The following is a 21466-nucleotide window of genomic DNA, read 5'->3' as shown; positions in this document are numbered from 1 at the left end:
AGGTGGGGCTCCGAGGGGAGGTGAGGAAGTAAAGCTCCTCCTATCCTGGTTCACCCAGGGAGTGAGGGCACAGCTGGCCACAAAACATCTGTCCAACTGGCAACCTGATCTCCTCACCATTTGTAGAGAATCTTCTATATAGCAGGTGCTTTCTGGGCACTAGGGATACAACCATCAGCCTGGAAAAGCAGATAAAAGCTCCTTGGCGCTTATCACTATGCCAACTCTGTACCCACTGTCTTCAGACTCAGATGGAGGTTTTCTTCCGTGAGCATGTGTTCTCTCTCCTTTTCAGCACCACAATGTGGTTCACAGGGGAATGTACTCTTGTTACTCCCCATTTGTAAGGCATTTGCAGAAGACATAAAGGATGATTGGGAAAACAAAATCTACCGAAATTCAAATTCCTCTTATAGGCTGACCTGTATCACCAAAGTTGTAACAAGGATGCATGTGAGAATACGTATGCATTTCAAGAGTTTAGAAAAGGAAGCATATTCAGAATGTGTCACCTACAGAGAATGCCAGCAGGCACGTTTACACCGCAGGATGCTCCCAGTCGGGATGGTTTCACAGTATCTGTATTCTATCATCTGTGTATTCTATGAGGAGAGAACATAGGCAGCTAGTCTCCCCGCCCCTCCCTGTCCCCACCCCACCCTCCCACCCCACCCCGTAGGTGAGCTCCAAACCCTGTGGCCGCTGTCCATCTGTGACTGTGGCTAGAAAAAGGACATCAGAGACCCCCCCTGGCATGTGGCGCATTCAAGGGCACTGGCCTCCTATCAGAGAATGTTCCAGGCCTTCGGGGCTCTGAGACGGAGTTCCCACCTCCTGCAGCCTTCCTTCCTCCAAGCAGATAACCAGGCTGTCCTCCTGCCTCTGGTAGCATTTCACTGCCCCGCTGTGGCCGCAGGCAGCATTTCTCTGAGGAGCCCCGGGGAGCCCAGGTGCCCTGATGCTTCTGGAGAAGGAAGGTCCCTGGGCTGACAGCACCCTCATGGTCCTAAAGGCACTAAGGCAGATGACGTCCCACGGGGCTTTCCTGTACTTCATTCAGGAAAGAGCAGCTCTCCCTGAAATACCAAGGACCCACACCTGGAATCTTTTCCCCACTGCCTGCCACTGCCAGGATTCGGGGATCAATCTCCCCTCCACCATCATTCCATTCGGAGCCATTCCATGGGATTTTTTTTTTAAGTTATTTACTTAGGGAATTTTCTAAAAGATCAGTAGCAAATCCTGAAACTCTTATTCCAACATTGTCTTGGTAAAAACAAGTTTTTGAAAATAGATGGTTTCTGTTAATGAAGTCTTTCTCTTGTCTCTTTCCTTCTCTCTTGCCTCTGGGAGATGAGTGAGATGCTTAAAAAGGTACCACGTCTTTTGTGTTTACCCTTCATCCATCAACAGTTCCTCTTTCGCTTCCATTCGCTGCTTTGGCCCCTGCCCACCTTATGGCGTTTACTGGGTCCTGATGTATGTGTGTGTGTGTGTGTGTGTGTGTGTGTGTGTCTTTAGCCATGACCTTCAGATGCCTGCAGCTCCACGGTGAATGTCCAGCTTTGTCTTGTGGCCCATTTCATGTTGTCAGGATTCTTATTTAGCTCTGAATCTAGGAAGTCATGGGTCTAAATGTCACCTGCATGCTGAGCGCTTCCTCCCTTCAGTGTTTCCATGGCTACAAAACCCCAGAGCTGCTTCTTACAGAGGCAGAGTGTCCGTGACAGCTATTTCTGAGCAGTGGAGCTGTCAAACTGTAGGTATTCAAAGGGGGGGAAAGCCCCTTCAGCTTCCTGTAAATGTTTATATTAACCTCGAGGCTAAAGAATTGAGCCACTTCAGGATCTTCCAAGTTTCATGTTGAATCAAATGGTGAAGCTGGCAGCTCTACCTTAATTAGTTTCATGACAAATGACCCGAATTCTTCCAGCATGGAGCTTTGGCTGGGCACTTCTTAGATTACCAACATAGCATCCGGCTCACTCCTTAAATTACTGTTTCACGCCATGAAATGGCATCCCAGTGGCCTAAATAAGTATTAATGGCCATTGATACTTATTAAGTGTTTACCTTGCACATGCGTGGTGCAGAAGCAAACAAAGAATGACGTAAACATGGGCCCTACCGTCAGGAAGCACTCGTTACAGAACCAAAATAGAACATGGAACATCCAGGTCCAAGTGGCAGAAAATCTTTTTTCAACTTGGAAGCTCTTAGTCTTGATTCAAGATTGCTATTGTCCCTTCTGGGCAGCGCCTATGTCTGCTTCTTCAGTGCTCCCCGAGGGCATTATCCCCACACAAGTGCTGGTCAAGTACCCTAAGCACCTGATTGCTCACCAGTGTTCTCCCCTGGACTAGAAGCTCCTTGAGGGGACAGTTTCAAACTCATTCACCCAGAGTGCTTGGAACCTCACAGACTCTCAGCAACATGTTTCAAATAACCAGATGGATGAATGAATAAATGAATGAGTCTGAAGAAATGGATGGAATTTGACTAGGTGCTTTTTAAAAATTTGTTTTTAATTATTTCAGAGGGGAAGGAGAGGAGAGAAGCATCAATGATGAGAGAGAATCAGCAACCCATTGCTTCCTGCATGCCCTCAACTGGGGATCAAACCCACAACCTGGGCATGTGCCCTGACTGGGAATCAAACTGTGACCTCCTGGTTTATAGATTGATGCTCAACCACTGAGCAACACTGGCCAGGCAAACTGGGTGTTTTTATCCACACCACCCTTGTTTTATAATTCTCCATCTTTCTAAAATTGTAATTCTTTCTGGCCTGGCAGTTCTACCGTAGGAGCCCATGACACACCTATATCAAAGCCTTAGGAGCTCACTTTTACCATTTATTTATGTATTCACCACAGCACCTATTAGATAGCTGCCATGCTTTGGCACTGTGCTGAGTTGTAGGTGGTGATGATGATGATGATGATGATGTCAAGATTCTGATGGCCGAGGAATATCCTGTGGGAATATATAGGGGGCCTTTGGAGATTCCTCTGTCCTATGAACCCCCATAACCGCTACCCCAATTTCTCAGGGTACAGAGACCAAACTAGAATCAGAAGCCATGGCCTAACTCCAATATATTAGAGTCAAGAATAATCAGAATACTCGATTCTAGTTGAAGTCATAAATAGTAATGTGGGAGTTTCCATTCACTCATTCATTCACTGAGTAATATTTGTTAAGCATTTACTATGTGCTGGGTAGCATTCAGTACCGGAGATAAAAACCAAGATCAAAACCAAATCCCTGATTTCAGAAAACTTACACTATAGAGGAGACAGAGTAAATAAACTTCTCATGTAACAGTGATTTTAAATGCTAAAATATAAAGAGATGAGGGGGATAGCGGTGAATAAGAAGAAAAGCTGGATGCATTTTCATCCTCAAAAAAGAAAACCATAAAAACAAAATGAAAAGCTTCATGCACTGCCTAGAATCTAAATTGAACTTAAAAATTAATTTCCTTACTAAAACTGTATTTGAGTTTGACTCAAAATTCTTTGAAGTGTAAGCAACGATGCACATATATTTTTAAACTAAGAAACAATTTTTTGTATAAAAACATTTAAAAAGCTGCTTTTTGTGCTCTATTTTTAGCAATGGCTTGAGGGGAAAAGGCAATTGAAATTTGTTCTGTTTCATCTGCTTTGAGTTATTGTCAAAAGTCTGGGAAATGGTAGCCACCTTGGATCAGAAAACCACTAAAATAACTACATGTGATGTTTCCAATTCTGCTCCCTTTTCCTGAGGACATTACTATTATTATATTGGTTATGGATTTGAACTCTTTAGTACAGCCATACACTTCTGTAAATTTGTTGTCCATTTAATATAAGTTGCTTAAGCTTTGCATTTGATATTTCAGACTTGTGAACTCTTTTTGCCTCTAACACCGACATCAAAATACACATCAAATGCCAAAACCGGTTTGGCTCAGTGGATAGAGCGTAGGTCTGTGGACTGAAAGGTCCCAGATTCGATTCCAGTCAAGGGCATGTACATTGGTTGCGGGCACACTACCAGTAGTGGGTGAACAGGAGGCATCTGGTAGGGGGTGTGCAGGAGGCAGCTGGTCGATGTTTCTAACTCTCTATCCCTCTCCCTTCCTCTCTGTAAAAAAAAAAAAAAATCAATAAAAAATATATTTAAAAACATTTTTTTAAAAATACACATCAAACTATTTCTTGGTCTCATCAATCAGAATTAGATTTTAGAGGTTGTTTTATTAATCCCATAGGAGTGCTGGTCGGTGAACTACTTTCTTTCAACCCTGTTAAGTATACTTTAAGTATTTAATGAATCCATCTAATTTGAAGATTATGAAGTGTCAGGGAACTGGGGCACGGTGGTGTTGGAAGGGATCACTGAATCGTAATTCCTGGAGCTCACATTTAGTTTGGGCTGACTGCGAGATCTTAGCAAGTTCTACTAATCATATACAAACTCCATGGAGTCTTTCTTTTTGAAGTTTGATTCTCAGGAAGATGAGAAATTGCTCCAAGCAACAGAGAAGTTTCACGCTGAATGCGCCTTCAAATTCCCAAACCGGCAGTGCCTTACCACAGTGATCGACATCAGTGGGAAGACGGTTTTTGTTACTCGTTATCTCAAGCCTTTAAACCCTCCTCAGGAGCTTCTCAATGCTTATCCCAACAACCCACAGGCCACCGCAGTAAGTATGTCATGACCAATCAAGCCTGGGGCTAAAAGTGTGCTGAAGTTTCAATATGTTATCATCTTAGCTATCATTTCATAGCAATTAAGAAAGTAACCATAGCCCTGGCTGGCATGGCTCCGAAAGGTCACAGGTTTGATTCCTAATCAGGGCACATGCCCAGGTTGTGGGAATGATCCAAGGACTAGGTATGTGTGGGAGGCAGCCCATCAATGCTTCCCCCTCCCACCGATGTTTCTCTCTCTCCCTCTTCTTTCCTCTCTCTCTCTCAAAAAAAATTTTTTAAGAAAGTAACTAATTTCAGATCATTAGTGATTAAATAGTGATTAAAACATTTTTAGGACCATGAGGCTTGTGTTCTTTAGAAAAGTTTGAAGGTTCCAGGGAGGATAATAACCCTTGGCTCATTCTTTCAACATGTATTGAGTGTTTACTGGATCCCTGACAGAATAATGGTGCTGGGAAATGGATATTTGGGAGATGCTCTACACCAGTGGTCAGCAAACTCATTAGTCAACAGAGCCAAATATCAACAGTACAACAATTGAAATTTCTTTGGAGATCCAAATTTTTTAAACTTAAACTTCTTCTAATGCCACTTCGTCAAAATAGACACACCTAGGCCATGGTATTTTGCAGAAGAGCCACGCTCCAGGGGCCGAAGAGCCGCATGTGGCTCTCCAGCCGCAGTTTGCCGACCATGGCTCTACACTTTCAGTGTCTTCCATAAATGCCTTCATCATGTATTCTGGGTAGCTTCCTAGGCCCTGACTTCCGGGCCCTGACTTCAGAATCCTGGCACTTCCCACTGTGCCACATCAGTGTTGTTATACCTAACATGACAAGCATCCCTGAATTCCAATTAAGCAAAAATGCCTTCCAGTCTTTGAGTACATACAGCACGTGTGCCATCAACACCAAGCACGTCCACAGTGGCCCATTGAAAACACACACGCCTTCCTCAGCACACGGCTACTCAGCACGGCTCCCGGGGACATAGCCCGTGAAGTCAGCAGGCTCTCCCCTGACTGTCTTTAGGGAGGGGGTGGTGTTGGGAATAATTTCTGCGAATAAGTTATTCATTAGTAATTTAGTAATATAGTCATTTAGGAACAGGATAATGAGATATCTATTTGAAGATATAAGTACATTAAAAAAAACAAAACACCTTGTATTCCACATTTCATTTACTTTTTTTATTAATCGACTTTTATTGAAAACCATAAAGGGACTTCTATTGTCTTTAGCATAGTAGAGCAGGAAGAAAACTTCTCCCAGCATGGAACATTTAAGAGTGATGAATTACATATTGAAGACATTTTTTAAATCATAGCTGAAATTGGAAGAGACAGGAAACAGCAAGTGTGCAAGATTCCACAAGGGCGAGGGCTTGAAATAGTGTTTGCCCTGAAGGCATCGAATAATTCTCCGTGCCTAGAGCTGGGTTTTCTTGGGCTACAAGGCAGCTAGGGGAAGGGAGTGGGAGGGGGTTCAGAACAGGCCGAAGGCCGAAGGAGAGACTCCACTATAATTAGAACTCTGATTGGTGACACCAGTGTGAACTAGGAGCTCCCCTGCCCTGCAGGAGAAAGCCTGCCTGACTCAGCCTTGACTCTGGACAGAAGAGAAAACAAGGAGCATCTCAGACCCCCTAGGAATTCTTAATCACAAAGCTGTATTTATTCACATTCAGTGCTGGAATTTACACAACCAGTAAGACCCAGAAAAACTCCAACTGAAAATATAATGGAAAGTACTCCTTGTTAGTGTAGATCTCTGTCAGAAGCAACACAAATCCTTCTAGAAAAACACCCTTGAAGCTCAGCCTAAATAAATTTCCACAGAAAAAGTTCCAAGCAACATGAACATATAAAAAAGAGCCTCAGTGGAGAAATAAGTCACCATGAAAAGGGAAGAGTTAACAGAAACAACAGACCATAGAATCGGGTCATAAGCACTGAAGAGATTGTAATGATCAGATTCAGAATATGAAATGGGTATGTTTTATAAGTTTCAGAAGTCTAGGGAATTGAGTATATAACAAGAGAACAAGAGACTATTGCCCTGGCAGGTGTGGCTCAATTTGTTGGCTGACATCCTGTGCATTGAAAGGTTGCCAATTTGATTCTCAGTCGGGACACATGCCCCTGTTGTGGGCTTGATCCCCAGTAGGGGACATGAAGGAGGCAGCCAATCAATACTACATTCTCACATCGAGATTTCTTTTCTCTCTCTCTCTCTCTCTCTCTCTCTCTCTCTCTCTCTCTCTCTCTCTCTCTCTCTCTCTCTCTCTTTCTCTAAAAATCAATAAAAAATACTTTTGTAAAGAATAATAGACTATCAGAATTGTCAATCAGATGTTAAAAGTACACTTGTAGAAATAAAAGACTATATAGTTAACATTAGAAATTAAATAGGTTAAATAAAACATTAAATGAAGTTAAATACAGAGTAAAGTAACATATAACTAAATACAGAGAGAATTGGTGAATTAGAGTACATATGCAAAGAAATTATAGAGTATATAGCACAGAGATATTTTTAAATGGAAAATCTAAAGGTTAGGAGACATAGATGTTGGAGGGACCAGGCCTAAATTATGTATAAAAGAACAAAAGCAATATTCAAAGAAAAAGAGCTGAAAATTTTCAAGATATGATGAAAGACGACCACCTAATTCAGGGAACCCAGTGAATCTTGAGTAAGATAAATAAAAAGAGATGAAAATCTAGTCATATCAGAGGGAACTACAAAAACAAGGAAGATCTTAAAAGCAGCTCAAGAGAAAACATAATCTACAAAAGTAAGTGGTTAGACCACTAGACTTCTGAGATGTACAAATATCTTCAAAAAACTGAAAAAATAGCCATCAAACTAATAATTTATAGCCAGTGAAACTATCTTTCACAAATACATTGGGAGAATTTACATCCAAAAAACCCTCACTTAGGGAATTCCTTAAAATATATACTTCAGAGAGAACAAAGGTTCTCAGAAATTCTAGATGAACCACATAATGCTAGATAAGAAAAAAGAAAGGAATTTTAAAAAACAACAACATTGTTTTCATAGCAATCATAATAGCAATGTGGGTGAAAATCAGGATAGAACAAAAATCCTGAAAATAATGCATATATGTCAGGACAGGATTGATAAAAATATTTTCTTCTTTCAATTTATCCCCCCTTCACCCTCATCTACCTCTCTTTCCTTCTAGCCATCACCTTACTGTTTGTTGTCTATTGTTTGTTTTCTTAATGCTTCGAGCTTTTTCATGCAGGCCACCAACGTCCCTCCCCTCTGACAGCTGTCAGTCTGTTTCATGTATTCATGCTTCTGGTTCTATTTTGTTTGTCAGTGTATTTTGTTCATTAGATTCAACATATAAGTGGGATCATATGGTACTTGTCTTTCTCTGACTGGTTTATTTCACTTAGCACAATACTCTCCAGGACCATCCAAGCTGTCACAAAAGTAAAACCCTTATATTTTCCAAGATGAGGACAAATGTATTTATTAATTTTTTAATTTAAGTGAAATTTTCATGTTGAAATTTCTATATTAAGCACTTAAAAGAATAAAAGTGAATTCTATAACTTTCAAAATAGCAGTAGGAAAAAAAAATAATGCAATAGCGTGAAGAGAATGGGGAGAGAAAATATATAGAAAAACTATAAGAAATAAAAAGCACAGAATAAGGAAGTAAACATAGTCTAAATATTTACCAACAATCACAATCAAAACTAAGAGATTAACCTTCCAGTTAAAAGACAAAGACTGTTAAAATAGATTTCCAGTTTCTAATGGAACTTGGCCAGCTGATTCTATATTTCTATGGAGCGCAAAGTGTCAGAATAGCCAAGACAACCCTACAGAGGAAGAACTCAGTGGGAAGATTTACATCTTCATTTAAATGAATGTAATGACAAAATAAACTTATGGTCTTAAGAGGAAAAAGATAAGAAAGATTTGTTATCTCGTACATCCAGACTGCTGATGAGACCAGAGTGACTAAGGGAAAATGTTATTGACATATTTAGAACAAAGAGAAAAATAAAAAAGAATAAAAATTTCAGACTAGATCCACTCAAATATGTCCCACTCACACCTGTTATGTGATTAAACTGGCATTGGAGAGGAATAAAGAGAAAATGGACTGTTATATCAATGGTACCAAAATTACTGATTTTTCATATGAAAAAAATAAAAACAGATTCCTGCTTCACATCATTCAATTGCAAATAGATTGAGGACTCAAATATGATCAGAGATAGAAAGTTTTCCTTCGACAAGACAGAAAAGTACAAACTATAAAAAGAATGATAAATTTGACCACATTAAAACTGAGAACCTGAGTTTATGAAAAGTACCACAAAAAATTGAAAGGACAAGACACAAATCAGAAGGGGATATTTGCAACATGTTATAACAGACAAAGGAATAGTAGCTAGAATGTGTTGAAAACAAACAAACCTACAAATCAATTTAAAATATGCAGAAGTGGCCCTAGCTGGTTTGGCTCAGTGGATAGAGTGTCAGCCTGTGGATTGAAGGGTCCTGGGTTCGATTCCAGTCAAGGACACGTACCGGTTGCGGCTTGATCCCCAGCCCTGGGCAGGGTGCATGTGGGAGGCAACCAATTGATGTGTCTCTCTCACATCAATGTTTCTCTCTCTTTCTCTCTCCTTCCTTTCCACTCTCTCTAAAAATTAATGAACAAATATCCCGGGTGAGGATTAACAAAACAGCAACGGAAATATGTGGAAGTGAAAACATGAGCCAAAACCGGTTTGGTTTAGTGGATAGAGCGTCTGTCTGAGGACTGAAAGGTCGCAGGTTTGATTCTGGTCAAAGGCATGTACCTTGGTTGCGGGCACATTCCCGGTAGGGGGGTGTGAAGGAGGTAGCTAGTTGATGTTTCTCTCTCATCGATGTTTCTAGCTCTCTATTCCTCTCCCTTCCCCTCTGTAAAAAATCAATAAAATATATATATTTTTTAAAAAGAAGTGAAAACATGAGAGACCATATGAAAAGATGCTCAAGCTTCTTTAAAATTACATAAATCTGAGTTATAACAAAGGTGCCCTGACCTTGGTTGCTAAATGCTACAAAGATGATCCCAGAAAGTCTCTTTTTAGCAGATAGTAAGGAAGTGGGGGTGGGGGAAGGTGAGTGGGGAACGACAAAGACATTTCAGAGAGACAGAGGAGCCAATTTCTTCTTCAGTAACACATGGATGACAGCAGCGACCTTCTTCATGGGATGTTTAGAAAGGGGGAGCATGAGCATCCGTTGCATTTGGTGCACACGGACATTTGTGATGTATGGAACTTCCTTGCAGGCAGTGAGGCACAGGATCCAGCCTTCTGTTTGGTAGAAATGACTTTCTGAAAGCCAGCTTTGTTTGAACAGGAGCTGGTGGCCCGGTACGTGTCGCTGATTCCCTTCCTGCCGGACGCAGTGTCGTTTGCGGGCGTGTGTGACCTGTGGAGCACATCTGATGTAAGTGGTTCTCCTCGCCGTGTGCCCGGGGGCTGGCTCCTCCGAGTGTGGGCCGAACGCCTGACATGACGTCTAGTGGCAGCACTCATCAGTCGCTAACCAAACCTACTGCCAACTGTTTCCAGGATGGGCTGAATTCTGAAGCATTTTTTCTTTCTGGATTAATCTGCCCAAATATCAAAAATTTATTTATTTTTTTTATTTGCACAAAGAAATTAAAAAGACAAAAAACACTTCAGATGCCTTAACTCTGATTTATCCTCTGAGAATTGCCTTATCAACATCCCAGTTTTAGTCATTTTAAAAACAACGACTGCCCTAACCAGTTTGGCTCAGTGAATAGAGCATTGGCCTGCGGACTCAAGGGTCCCAGGTTCGATTCTGCTCAAGGGCATGTACCTTGGTTTCGGGCATATACCCAGTAGGGGGTGTGCAGGAGGCAGCTGATAGATGTTTCTAACTCTCTATCCCTCTTCCTTTCTCTCTGTAAAAAAAATTAATAAAATATTTTTTTAAAAAAACAGCTATAGCCTCTGTATGTTCCTTCACCCATGGGCTTCTGAAGGCATGCCATGTCATTATTCATTCAGCGTGTATTTCCGGGCCACCTGCCAGGTGTCAGACACTGTAGTAGGCCCTGGCTACAAGCAAAAGAAGCATGGCCTCTGCTCTCATGAGCTTACAGTTCGTGTGCCACTGACTTCCTAGGGATCTCCTGTAGGGCAAACAAACATGTGCCGCTGGTATTCGTTCTATTTCTACATTCCGGGTTGTATTGTGTTTGCATAAAATTATATTACCGTATTTTCCGGCGTATAAGACAACCCCCTAATTTTACAGTTAAAACATAAGTTTAGGCCTATATTCGCTGTATAAGACTACCCCCACTTCCGAGGCAACACCAGTTCTTTTTTTAATAGACTGCCTCTCTGACTCTGGCCAATCTGAGCAGGCTTTTTTTCATTTCAAAAGTCATCTTATACGCTGGAAAATACGGTATACAATGCCCTTTGAAGGATAGCTCTAAGCCGAAGAAATGGAATTGCACTTAAATGTTTTGTTCCCCACTGGGAACTTAATGCTGACAACTGTAGAGAGAAAAACGTCCACAACCTGGAGACAAAGATAAGAAGACGCAGAAACTAGTCCGTGTGCCCCAGAGCCAGACTGCTTTCCCGCCTCCTAGGTCTTACCTCACCTCTCTCTGTCTCCACTTCCCCTCAGAGGCTTGCTCTGGGATTAAATTCCATCTGTTTAAAACTCTGGGGGCAGTGGGGAGACATAGATGAGTTAGTGGAGCACAGAGGATTTATAGGACAGCAAAAACGCTCAGTGTGACATTATAATGCGGATGCATATCATCATGCATTTGTCCAAACCCATAGACTGTACAACACCAAGCGTGCATCCTAAAATAAACGACAGACTCTGGGTGACTACAGGTGTTGATGCAGGAGCATCTGTTGTAACAAATGTACCTCTCCGCTGGGGGCATGTTAATGGAGAGACTGTATGTGGGGGTCAGGGGTCATATGGGGAATCTGTATCTTCCTTCTGACTTCGCTGTGAACCTAAAACTGCTCTAAAAAACAGACTTTAAAAAAAAAGTTTGGGCCTTAGCTGGTTTGGCTCAGTGGACAGAGCATCAGTCAAAAGCACATGCCCGGATTACAGGCTCAATCCCCAGTGGGGGGCATGCAGGAGGCAGCCAATCAGTGATTCTCTCTCATCATTGATGTTTCTATCTCTCTCTCCCTTCCTTTCTGAAATCAATAAAAATATATATTTTTAAAGTGTTTGGTACACATTGAGTTGTCACATATTAATTCAAAACAAAATGGGAAACATTAAGATCTGTCTCCTTTGCCCGATAGTGCTAATAGGTTCTAAAAATTCATGTCATTAATGTCTAAGAAAGCATCCTGTCCATGAAAAGTGCTTTAAAAAAAAAAGAAGAAGAAGAAGAAGAATTAAAACATGATACCAAAATTTGAGAACAGATTTTTAAAAATAGGTCATATACTGCAGGACACTAATTTTAACAATAATGTTTTAAAACCCTGCATAGCCAATCCAGAATAAAGCAGTCAGTCAAGGCAATATAATTTTTCTTTTTTTCTTTTTCCCAGCAATTCCTGGATCTCCTGGCAGGCGATGAAGAAGAACATGCAGTGTTACTCTGCAACTATTTTCTCTCCCTGGGGAAGAAGGCCTGGCTCGTGATGGGCAATGCCATTCCCGAGGTAAGACCGGGGGGCTGGCTCTGATAGGTGCGGCGTGTCTAACGGTTACTGTGTTCCAGATCAAAAGCAGGCTGATTCTCTTAACTGTCTTTTGAGTTGTACGGAAAGTGGCCCAGAGATTCCCTAATCGGCAGAGAGAACTAGTGATAACACACAAAATGGTTTGCAGCCGTGCCAACTACCAGGCCCTGCGCAAGGCTTCAGGTTTTTTGGCAAATCTGCATCCGTTCCCACGCGAAGCCCCACCAAGCTCTGCCCTTTGAGTACAAGCCTCTCCTGCCCTTGTTACTGAGAATTCTGACTCCCTCGGCGGCCTGGTGTTATCCACACTGAGGAGGGAAGGGGCTCAGTGTGGCCAGGCTAGAGACCTCTCCTTCCACTCTTGCTGCTTCTACAGGCACCTGCTGCTAACCACAGGCAAACGGAGCAAGGCAGGGACCACAGGAGCAAAGAGCGTGAGCAGCTATATTTTGATATTCCTATTGTTTTTATTAGACTGGAGACTTAGGGATTGCAATTCGTTTTCCCAGCCCACTGCGAATATCCCTACACTCAGAGCACATTGGGGTCATTCTGGGTACGAGTTTAGACAACTCACAGAGACTGAAGCAGTTCGTCCAAAACATGTTTCAAAAAGAAGCTCTGAGGTCTTGGGAGTCTTCTCGGAATTGGACAGCACAGGTTGCTGCTGGGCAGGTAGCATCGTGTCTGAATCCTAATCATTCCCCATCAGTATCCTCCACATAAAATAGCCTGGTCCCCGGCTGGGAAGTCACAGGGCCTGGCTTCGAGGTTCTGCACACCTGGCTGTGTGACTGTCAGCAAGTCACTTTACAACCCTGAGCTGTATAAGGAAACTGTGAGCATGAGCTAAAAATGAATAAGTGCTCATTGTAAAAAAATGAATTCAATAATATAGATGTATTCCAGGCTCCAACCCCCAATCCCACACCTTCCTCAGGTATAGTCACTGTTACTTGTCAAATTACCTTATTCTATTTATCTATACTAATAAAAGAATAATATGCTAATTAGACCAGGAGACCTTCCTGACAAAGTCATGGTGGCTTGGCTGAGGCAGAGGCAGTTAGGGGAGATCAGGTCGGCAGGGGAGGGCAGTTGGGGGCAATCAGGCTTGCAGGGGGGGCAGTTGGAGGCAATCAGGCTGGCAGGGGAGGGCAGTCGAGGGCAATCAGACCAGCAGGCAAAGGTGGTTAGGGGCAATCAGGCTGGCAGGCAGAGTAGTTAGGGGCGATCAAGCAGGCAGGCAAGCAGTTAGGAGCCAGTGGTCCCAGATTGTGAGAGGGATATCTGACTGCAGGATCGGGCCTAAACCAGCAGTTGGACAATCCCCCAAGGGGTCCTGGATTGGAAGAGAGTGCAGGCGGGGCTGAGTGACCACCCCCCCCCATGCACAAATTTCATACACCGGGCCTCTAGTATAATTATAAATGTGTATCTAATGTTACTTAATGTATCGATATGAGAAATAGAAGTAGTATTCAGAATGATCAGTCTTCTAAATACTTGACAGGCAATCTTATTGACTAAAAGGAAAATGCCGTGAGTGCTTATTTCCATTAATAACAGTTATTCAGCCAATCTGAAGCTATATTGGTTGAGCAACACAACTAATACTCCATTCACTAAATTACACTAGTTACAGATGCAAGAATTCTGGGGGAAAAAATAGGCATTCATCTTATTTCTTAAATTCAATGAAACCTAGAACTTCAAACTAATTTTTACCAATAGCCATGGATTTTAGATATAATAAGTTATTTGTAGGGAGTACTCTCGACCTTAACTGCATCATTAGTTGCACTTTTCTAATGGCTGTTTTCCTTCAGGGCCCAACTGCCTATGTGCTGACTCGGGAGCAAAGCCACTACTTAATCTGGAACCCCTGCAGCGGACACTTTTATGGGCAATTTGATACATTCTGTCCCCTAAAAAGTGTGGGCTGCTTAATAGGTCCCGATAATGTAAGTATTAACGTCTCTTCTTAAACACAGTTGGTTGACTGTTGCTTTATTTTTTTAACTGGCCTACTTAAATAATTATGTATCCAAATTTATATACACATACACATATACCTTTATTTAAATCCTCATCTGAGGATATGTTTATTGATTTAGAGGGAGAGGGAGAGAGAGAGAGAGAGAGAGAGAGAGAGAGAGAGAGAGAGAGGGAGAGAGACAGAAATAATGATCAGTTGCCTCCCATATTCACCCCAATAGGGGATTAAACCCATACCCTTTCAGTGTACAGGATATTGCTACAACTAGCTGAACCACCCAGCCAGGGCTATATATATACACACCATTTAAAGAAATGTAACATCAAGCACAGTTACACAACTGTCTTAATTTTGGTTGAATTAGTCACCTGACCTGCCAAGAAGCAGAATGCTAAAGAAATAATATAGGATTCTATTCAGAGGAGCCAAGTTCATATCCCCACTCTGTCCTGTTTATTCTTCCAAAACAGAGTTCACAACGCCTAACTCATAGTGCTTTGATTTATCATCTGAGAAAATTGAGTCTCTTTCTTTTTTAAAGAGGGATTTCTAGGAACTACCAGGTGTTTCTGGCTGTACACCATTTAAGTGAGGGCCATTTAATTTTGGAGGGTACTGTATAAAGCAGGTATCTGCCTCTCTGTACATACATGCACATTGTGTGTGTGTGTGTGTGTGTGTGTGTGTGTGTGTGTGTTAATGGTGATATTGTCTTTTTTAGATTTGGTTTAATATTCAACGATATGATTCCCCACTGAGGATAAATTTTGATGTCACCAAGCCCAAGCTATGGAAATCTTTCTTTTCCAGAAGCCTTCCATACCCTGGCCTTTCCAGTGTTCAGGTAAATTTTTTTAATAACAATTACATGTGGACCAAAAAAGGGAAGAATTTGAAATCATTGTACTGGGTAGCCAGATACTTTTTGACCCTTAATTCGACCCCTAGATATTTTTTTCTAAAATAATATTTGTTTTACAAACTTAGTTGAGCCCAACTCACAATAAGATATATATCATCATGTAATGAACCAGTATACACACATGTAAAAGAAAACATTGTGACGTAAGGAGTCCTGTGACATATTAAAAATTACACAGAATAACTTTTGGAGTATCACAAAAGTTATTCTGTGTAATTTTTAATATTCTGGTATCAATGCACTAAATTAATCTCATAGCATGATCCACTCATATAATTAATATAGACGGGTCCTAGTAATAGATTGCAAGTAGTAAGCATGAGAGTTGTTTACTACCACTTTGGTTTGATAGCTAGATATGTATGTGTATCCTGGGTGTATAATATCAAATGTATTTTTAATTGTGATCAAACCTTAAAAAAAAAGACTTACTAAACCCTGCCCTAGAGAAATTCTCCCATGTGTACAAAGTGACATACACAAGACTTTTTATAGAAGCAATGTTTGCAATAGCCTAAGAATTGGAACAGCATAAGGATAAATTATGGTACAGAGTGGAGTAGTGTATAATTACACAAATGAATCAATATTAATTTCAGCAAGCATTCTAAAAATGTGTGTTTGCTATTATTTTTAAATATAATGTTAAGTGATAAAAAGCAAGTTGCATACTCACAGTATAAAATGATCACTTAGTTTAGAAAACATGCAAAACAATACAATATATCATTTAGGGATCCGTATGTCTGTAGTAAAATCATGCACACATTTTATTAACTTGCCTATCTCTACTATAATGTAAATATCATGGAGGCAGAAATGTTTATTCACAGCTATATGCCCATCACCTGCAAAAGTGCTTGACACACAGTAGGTACTTTAAGTAAATGCAATGAAAGTGCTAGAAAACAAATTTCAGGTCATTGTTACTTCTGTGACGAGAGAGAAAGGAAACTGAGGACAAACTACCATTTATTGGTAATGCTTTACTTATGATGGGCCACGCGTACATTGGCATCAGTTATTCTCTGATTGATTGTCAAGATTTCATATATTTTTTAAACAAAAAAGGAGTTAGAAAAGGATGGGGAGTATTCAAATTAGGTATACAAGATTTCTAGAATTTCTGAACACCTTCTTTTACAGCCGGAAGAGCTTGTGTACCAGCGCACAGACAAGGCGGCCGCAGCCGAGCTCCAGGACAGGTCACGTGGTACCGTACATGCACATGCACTGTCCCTGGGCATGTAATCCCAAACCAGATGATTCTCAGCCTGGAGCCATGAGAAATCATTTGGGCAATTACATTGTAATCCCTGTTTATAGCCCCCAAGTACAGACGTGATCTCTAAATCCCCGGGCTCAGAAGGAGGCTTTAGCCTCAGCCTGGTGTGGGGCAAACAGAAGTGAACTCCGGGACGCTAGGCAGGCCTCCAGAATTCAACCTCAGCTTAGAGTTCAACATCATGTCGTGATGGGTCTTGTTCAGACAGATCACAATCCCTGGCTTACATGCCTCTTTTGTCCAATTAGTGGCTTACTAAACTGCAACCAGTTTATAAACCTAAAATGTGGCCTGCGAGAACCTATTGGAGTCCCGAAAACCCTTATAATCCCGCAACATAAAACACACTCTCCCCGTTTCACAAATGTGGAAACTGAGGCTCAGAGAGGTCCACATGCTGGTAAGGGTTCAGGGGGCTAGAGCTCTGCCAGATGTTTCTGACTTCAAAGCCTGGGTGTCCTTTCTGTGTATCGAGCTCTGAGCAGCAGCATGTCAAATCACACAAGACTAAACGTGGCCCGGTTTCAGGTATTACTACTAGGAAACACCAGCTCACTCTCAAGTTCAGATTTAGATCATCTTGTTAGAGATCACCACATAGGACAGCTAACTGCCAAGAAGTTCCTTATCTCTTCTAATCGGCCCAGGGCACTGTGGATTAGCCTCCCGTCACGTTTCTGCAGGACTGATGGGAAGTGCAAGGCAGTTCTTGCTCAGACCACCTTGCAACCCAGCACAGAGGTCGTGTTTTGTGCCAAAAGAGAAAGGGACCCCAGAGCACTGAGCAGTAGGAAGCCAGGGAGGTCCTACAGCCGGTGTGTCTGGTCAGGGGTGCACAAGGGGCTTGAGAACTGGGGAGCTTCAACTCAAATCCCAGCTCCCCTGCCATCCTCCTCCTTTATCCGATCGCACTGATCCCTCACAGGTAAAACTGTGACAGTACTGCCCTCCCTCATAGAGTTATTGCTAGGATTACATACAAATGTATGAAGCGCACTAGTACAGTATCTAGTGAATAAGGGGTCAACACATGGTAGCTGATTTCTTTCATTCTGTGTTTAAGCTTCACAAGCTTTGGACCCTGTACCCATCACTCTATAAGAAGGGCATCAAAACTCAAGTTGCAATGATGATGGATATTTTAAAGGCAATTTTAAGGCAATTTAGGAAAATAAGCCTCATGACTAGAAGGCACTGGGAAGCAATCAATATGGGACATTTACAGCCCACTTGAAGCTCTCAGCATAAACCCCACCCCTTATGCCTGGCTCTCATTTGTCTGCACTTATGTTACCAATGAACAAAGTGACAGAACACTGTATGACAAGTCTTGCTGAGTTTAGCTGTCCCCCTATTCAGTGCTCCCTCCGTTGTGTTCCGGTTCAAGCATCTGTCATGGCCCTTAGAATATCGTCCCAATGTCTACTTCACATCCCAACCCTGTATGACCCTAAGGGCAAGGATCACCGGTATTCATTTCTGAATCCTCAGGGATTAGCCCCCATTAGGCGCCAACTACTCCCAGCGAACAACTCCCCTATAAAAATGTGGTTCTGTAATCACCTGAATCCCCACTGCATGCAAACCAGGTTTTTGCCTACAAGGGAAAAGTCAAATCAGCAAAAAAATAAAAATAAAAAAAGTTTATGTTTATCAACAGGATTGAAAAAATACTAAAGGAAAAAGTCATGGACTGGAGGCCACGGCACCTGACGCGGTGGAACAGGTACTGCACCTCCACGCTGCGCCACTTCCTGCCCCTGTTGGAGAGCAGCCGAGGGGAGGAAGTAGAAGAGGACCACAGAGCGGAGCTGCTGAGGCAGCTGGGGGACTACAGGGTAAGCACACGGCTCTCAACTGACTCCCCCATTTCAAATGGAAAATGGCTTCTTAATGGGTTTTTGTCATCAAAATTCCTACAACGGCCCATCAGATGAGTGGACAAACAGCTGTGGGACTTTTTTTTTTTTTTTAATTTCAGGGAGGAAGAGAGGAGAGGGAGAGATATAAGCATTAATGATGAGAATCATTGATGGCTGCCTCCAGCATGCCCCCTATTGGGACCACGACTACTACTGGGGCATGTGCCCTGGCCTGGAATTAACAGTGACCTCCTGGTTCATAGGTCAATGCTCAACCACTGAGCTACACCTGCAGAACAGGCTGTAGACATTTATACAATGGAATAACACTTGGTCACACACACACACACAAAAAAGGAAATCTTACCTTTTGTAACAGCATGGACCTACAAGGTATTATGCTAAGTGAATAAGCCAGGCAGATAAAAATAATATCATAAAATTTCACTTATATGTAGAATCTAATGAACAGAATAAACTAACAAGCAAAATAGAAACCAACTCATAGAGACAGAGAAAAGACTGACAGCTGTCAGAGGAGAGGTGAGTTGGGAGATGGATGGAAAAGGTGAAGGGATTAAGCGGTACAAATTGGTATTTGCCGAATAGTCACAGATATAGGGACTACAGTGTGGGAATATAGGCAATAATATAAAGATAAATGGGCATGGGGCCAGATGGGTGCTTGGGGCAGTGGAGAGTGTGGTTTTCTGACCCCTTTACTTTGCATCTGGAGCTGGTACAGAATGGTATTAAATGTAAACTAGAAAAGGAAAAAGAAAAAAATCCTCCATTGCTCTACAAAGTATGTGAAGTAGCACAGACTAAAAAAATGTCATTAACAGTTCAAGTCTCAGTAACCTATCATTAAGTAGCAGAATACTTTTCAAATAAAAATACCATTTTATAAGATGACCCTATAAAAAATAACTTACAAAATACATTGCCAGTAAAATAAAATGAAATCATCTGGCTAGTTCATGTTAGACTCAACTATGCATAAAGGTGAAACCAACCACTCTCAATTAGGTTTCTTAAAAGGATATGATTTTATACTAATTGTTTTTCATTGCTATGAAAAGTCCTCATTAATAGACAATATATCTTCTCTTACTGCCTGTTGGTAGTGCTGAGGGTGCACAGCTGAGTAAGAAAACCTAGCAATCAGTCTCAAACAGAGGCAGTACACCTTGCTGGACACATAGGGTGAAGCTGGACATTGAATTCTAATCACCGACTTAAGCATATTCTTTAACTTCTAAGGCCAGTTTTCTCAAGCAACAGAAAACTTAGGTCAAGCACCCTTGGGCAATAAAAATAAGTTATTGGCTTATTTGAGTAGAAGAGCTGAGTCCTCCCTGTGATGGCATCATCCTCAAGCTGGCTTTTCTCAGGGTAGCACGTGGTTAGAAAGTTCCAGGCAGGGCTCACACCTATTGACAACATGCACACATACTGACAAAGCAGCAGAGTGCCTCTGACGGCCAGTATTCCTAGCACATTTCCTGAAACTCATGTTGAGACTCACTGATCAAACCATGTGTCCAGAGGATGGAATGCAACAATTAGCTTACTCTGGGCCCCTGGAATTCAAGGGTTCCTGGGCAAGCCGGGGGCAAGCAGGAAGAGGGAGGGAACAGCAGAGGGTGACAGACAGGTGTGTTATATACCAAGTCAACGCGCTAGCAACAGCAAAAAGGACATTTGGCCCCGCTCCATTTTCTGTGTTGCTGAACAGAAAGACGGCACTAAATAAATGACTTTGCGATCCAGAGGAAGACTTCTTATTAAAAATGTTAAGAATTGCATATTAAGCCAAAACTGGTTTGGCTCAGTGGATAGTGTTGGCCTGGGGACTGAAAGGTCCTGGGTTCGATTACGGTCAAGGAAATGTGCCTTGGTTGCAGGCACATCCTCGGTAGGGGGTGGGTAGGAGGCGACTGATGGATGTCTCTCTCATCGATGTTTCTAACTCTCTATCCCTCTACCTTCCTCTCTGTAAAAAATCAATTAAAAAAAAAATATATATATATATAATTTTTTTTTAAGAATTGCATATTAAGAGGGAAAAAAATATTTAAACTTCACTAATGTCTACAAACCTTGTTTTTTCCCTCCAGTTCTCTGGATTTCCCCTCCACATGCCCTATTCTGAGCTGAAGCCTCTAATTGAAGCCGTGTATAGCACGGGAGTGCATAATATTGATGTTCCTAACGTTGAATTTGCTTTAGCTGTATATATCCACCCATATCCCAAAAATGTTTTGTCTGTTTGGATCTATGTTGCCTCCCTTATACGTAACAGGTAATTTTTTTATTGTATACTTTTTCTATCATGTAAAACTGTAATTAGGACATGAGAATATTTTTAAGTGATATTGATCAATTACATCAGAAGAAGATATAATTTTCAAATGAAATAAAAATTTCAAACTGTACCCAAAAAAAGTGTTATTCATTAGTCGGCCTTGTCTCTGCCACTCTGACTCTAAATTCAGTGGCCCTCACAGTTCCCCCTCACACTGTGAGCTTCATACCACCATGCTTTTGTGTTTGCTCACCTACCTGCCCTTCTTTGCCTGTCCAGCAGACTATCAATCATACTTTTAAGACCCAGTAAAACAACACAACTTTTCTCACGGAAAGAGGAACAACATTGTAATATATTCTTTTTAATGCTGAATACGTCCTAAGACCATACTCTATGAAAATACTGAGCAACTAGACACATGCATACCCATGAACTTATATATACAAACACTTGTACCCCCATTGGATATAGTATTTTTACGGGAGAAAGGGGGATGTTTTTAAATATTTAACAAAAGGGTAGTTATAAAAATTAAGACTTGCAGTGGTTTTTTAAAAGGGTATGATTTTATCCTAATTGTTTTTCATTGCTAAGAAATCCTCGTTAATAGACAATACATCTTCTC

General features: G+C 41.5%; 1 protein-coding gene across 7 annotated transcripts in view; it reads left to right on the top strand.

Moving 5' to 3' along the window:
* Positions 1-20967, top strand: part of CC2D2A (coiled-coil and C2 domain containing 2A) — an 80853-nt gene extending 59886 nt beyond the window's left edge. For 4 of the 7 annotated variants that reach the window (XM_045574003.1, XM_036420204.2, XM_045574009.1 and 1 more), the window contains 9 exons: positions 1354-1374; positions 4490-4693; positions 10109-10198; positions 12328-12441; positions 14292-14426; positions 15183-15305; positions 16530-16588; positions 18329-18506; positions 20651-20967. In XM_045574003.1, coding sequence (XP_045429959.1) covers positions 1354-1374; positions 4490-4693; positions 10109-10198; positions 12328-12441; positions 14292-14426; positions 15183-15305; positions 16530-16588; positions 18329-18506; positions 20651-20839 — 1113 coding nt within the window. In that variant the 3' untranslated portion in view covers positions 20840-20967. The remainder of the gene's footprint in view (positions 1-1353; positions 1375-4489; positions 4694-10108; positions 10199-12327; positions 12442-14291; positions 14427-15182; positions 15306-16529; positions 16589-18328; positions 18507-20650) is intronic. The other 3 variants (XM_045574012.1, XM_036420210.2, XM_045574022.1) reach the window with 2 other exon arrangements.
* Positions 20968-21466: the final 499 nt, after the last annotated feature.

Source organism: Pipistrellus kuhlii, unplaced genomic scaffold, assembly GCF_014108245.1.
Source record: "Pipistrellus kuhlii isolate mPipKuh1 unplaced genomic scaffold, mPipKuh1.p scaffold_m20_p_1, whole genome shotgun sequence".
Classification (NCBI taxonomy): domain Eukaryota; kingdom Metazoa; phylum Chordata; class Mammalia; order Chiroptera; family Vespertilionidae; genus Pipistrellus; species Pipistrellus kuhlii.
This window is presented reverse-complemented; position numbering and strand designations above follow the sequence as displayed.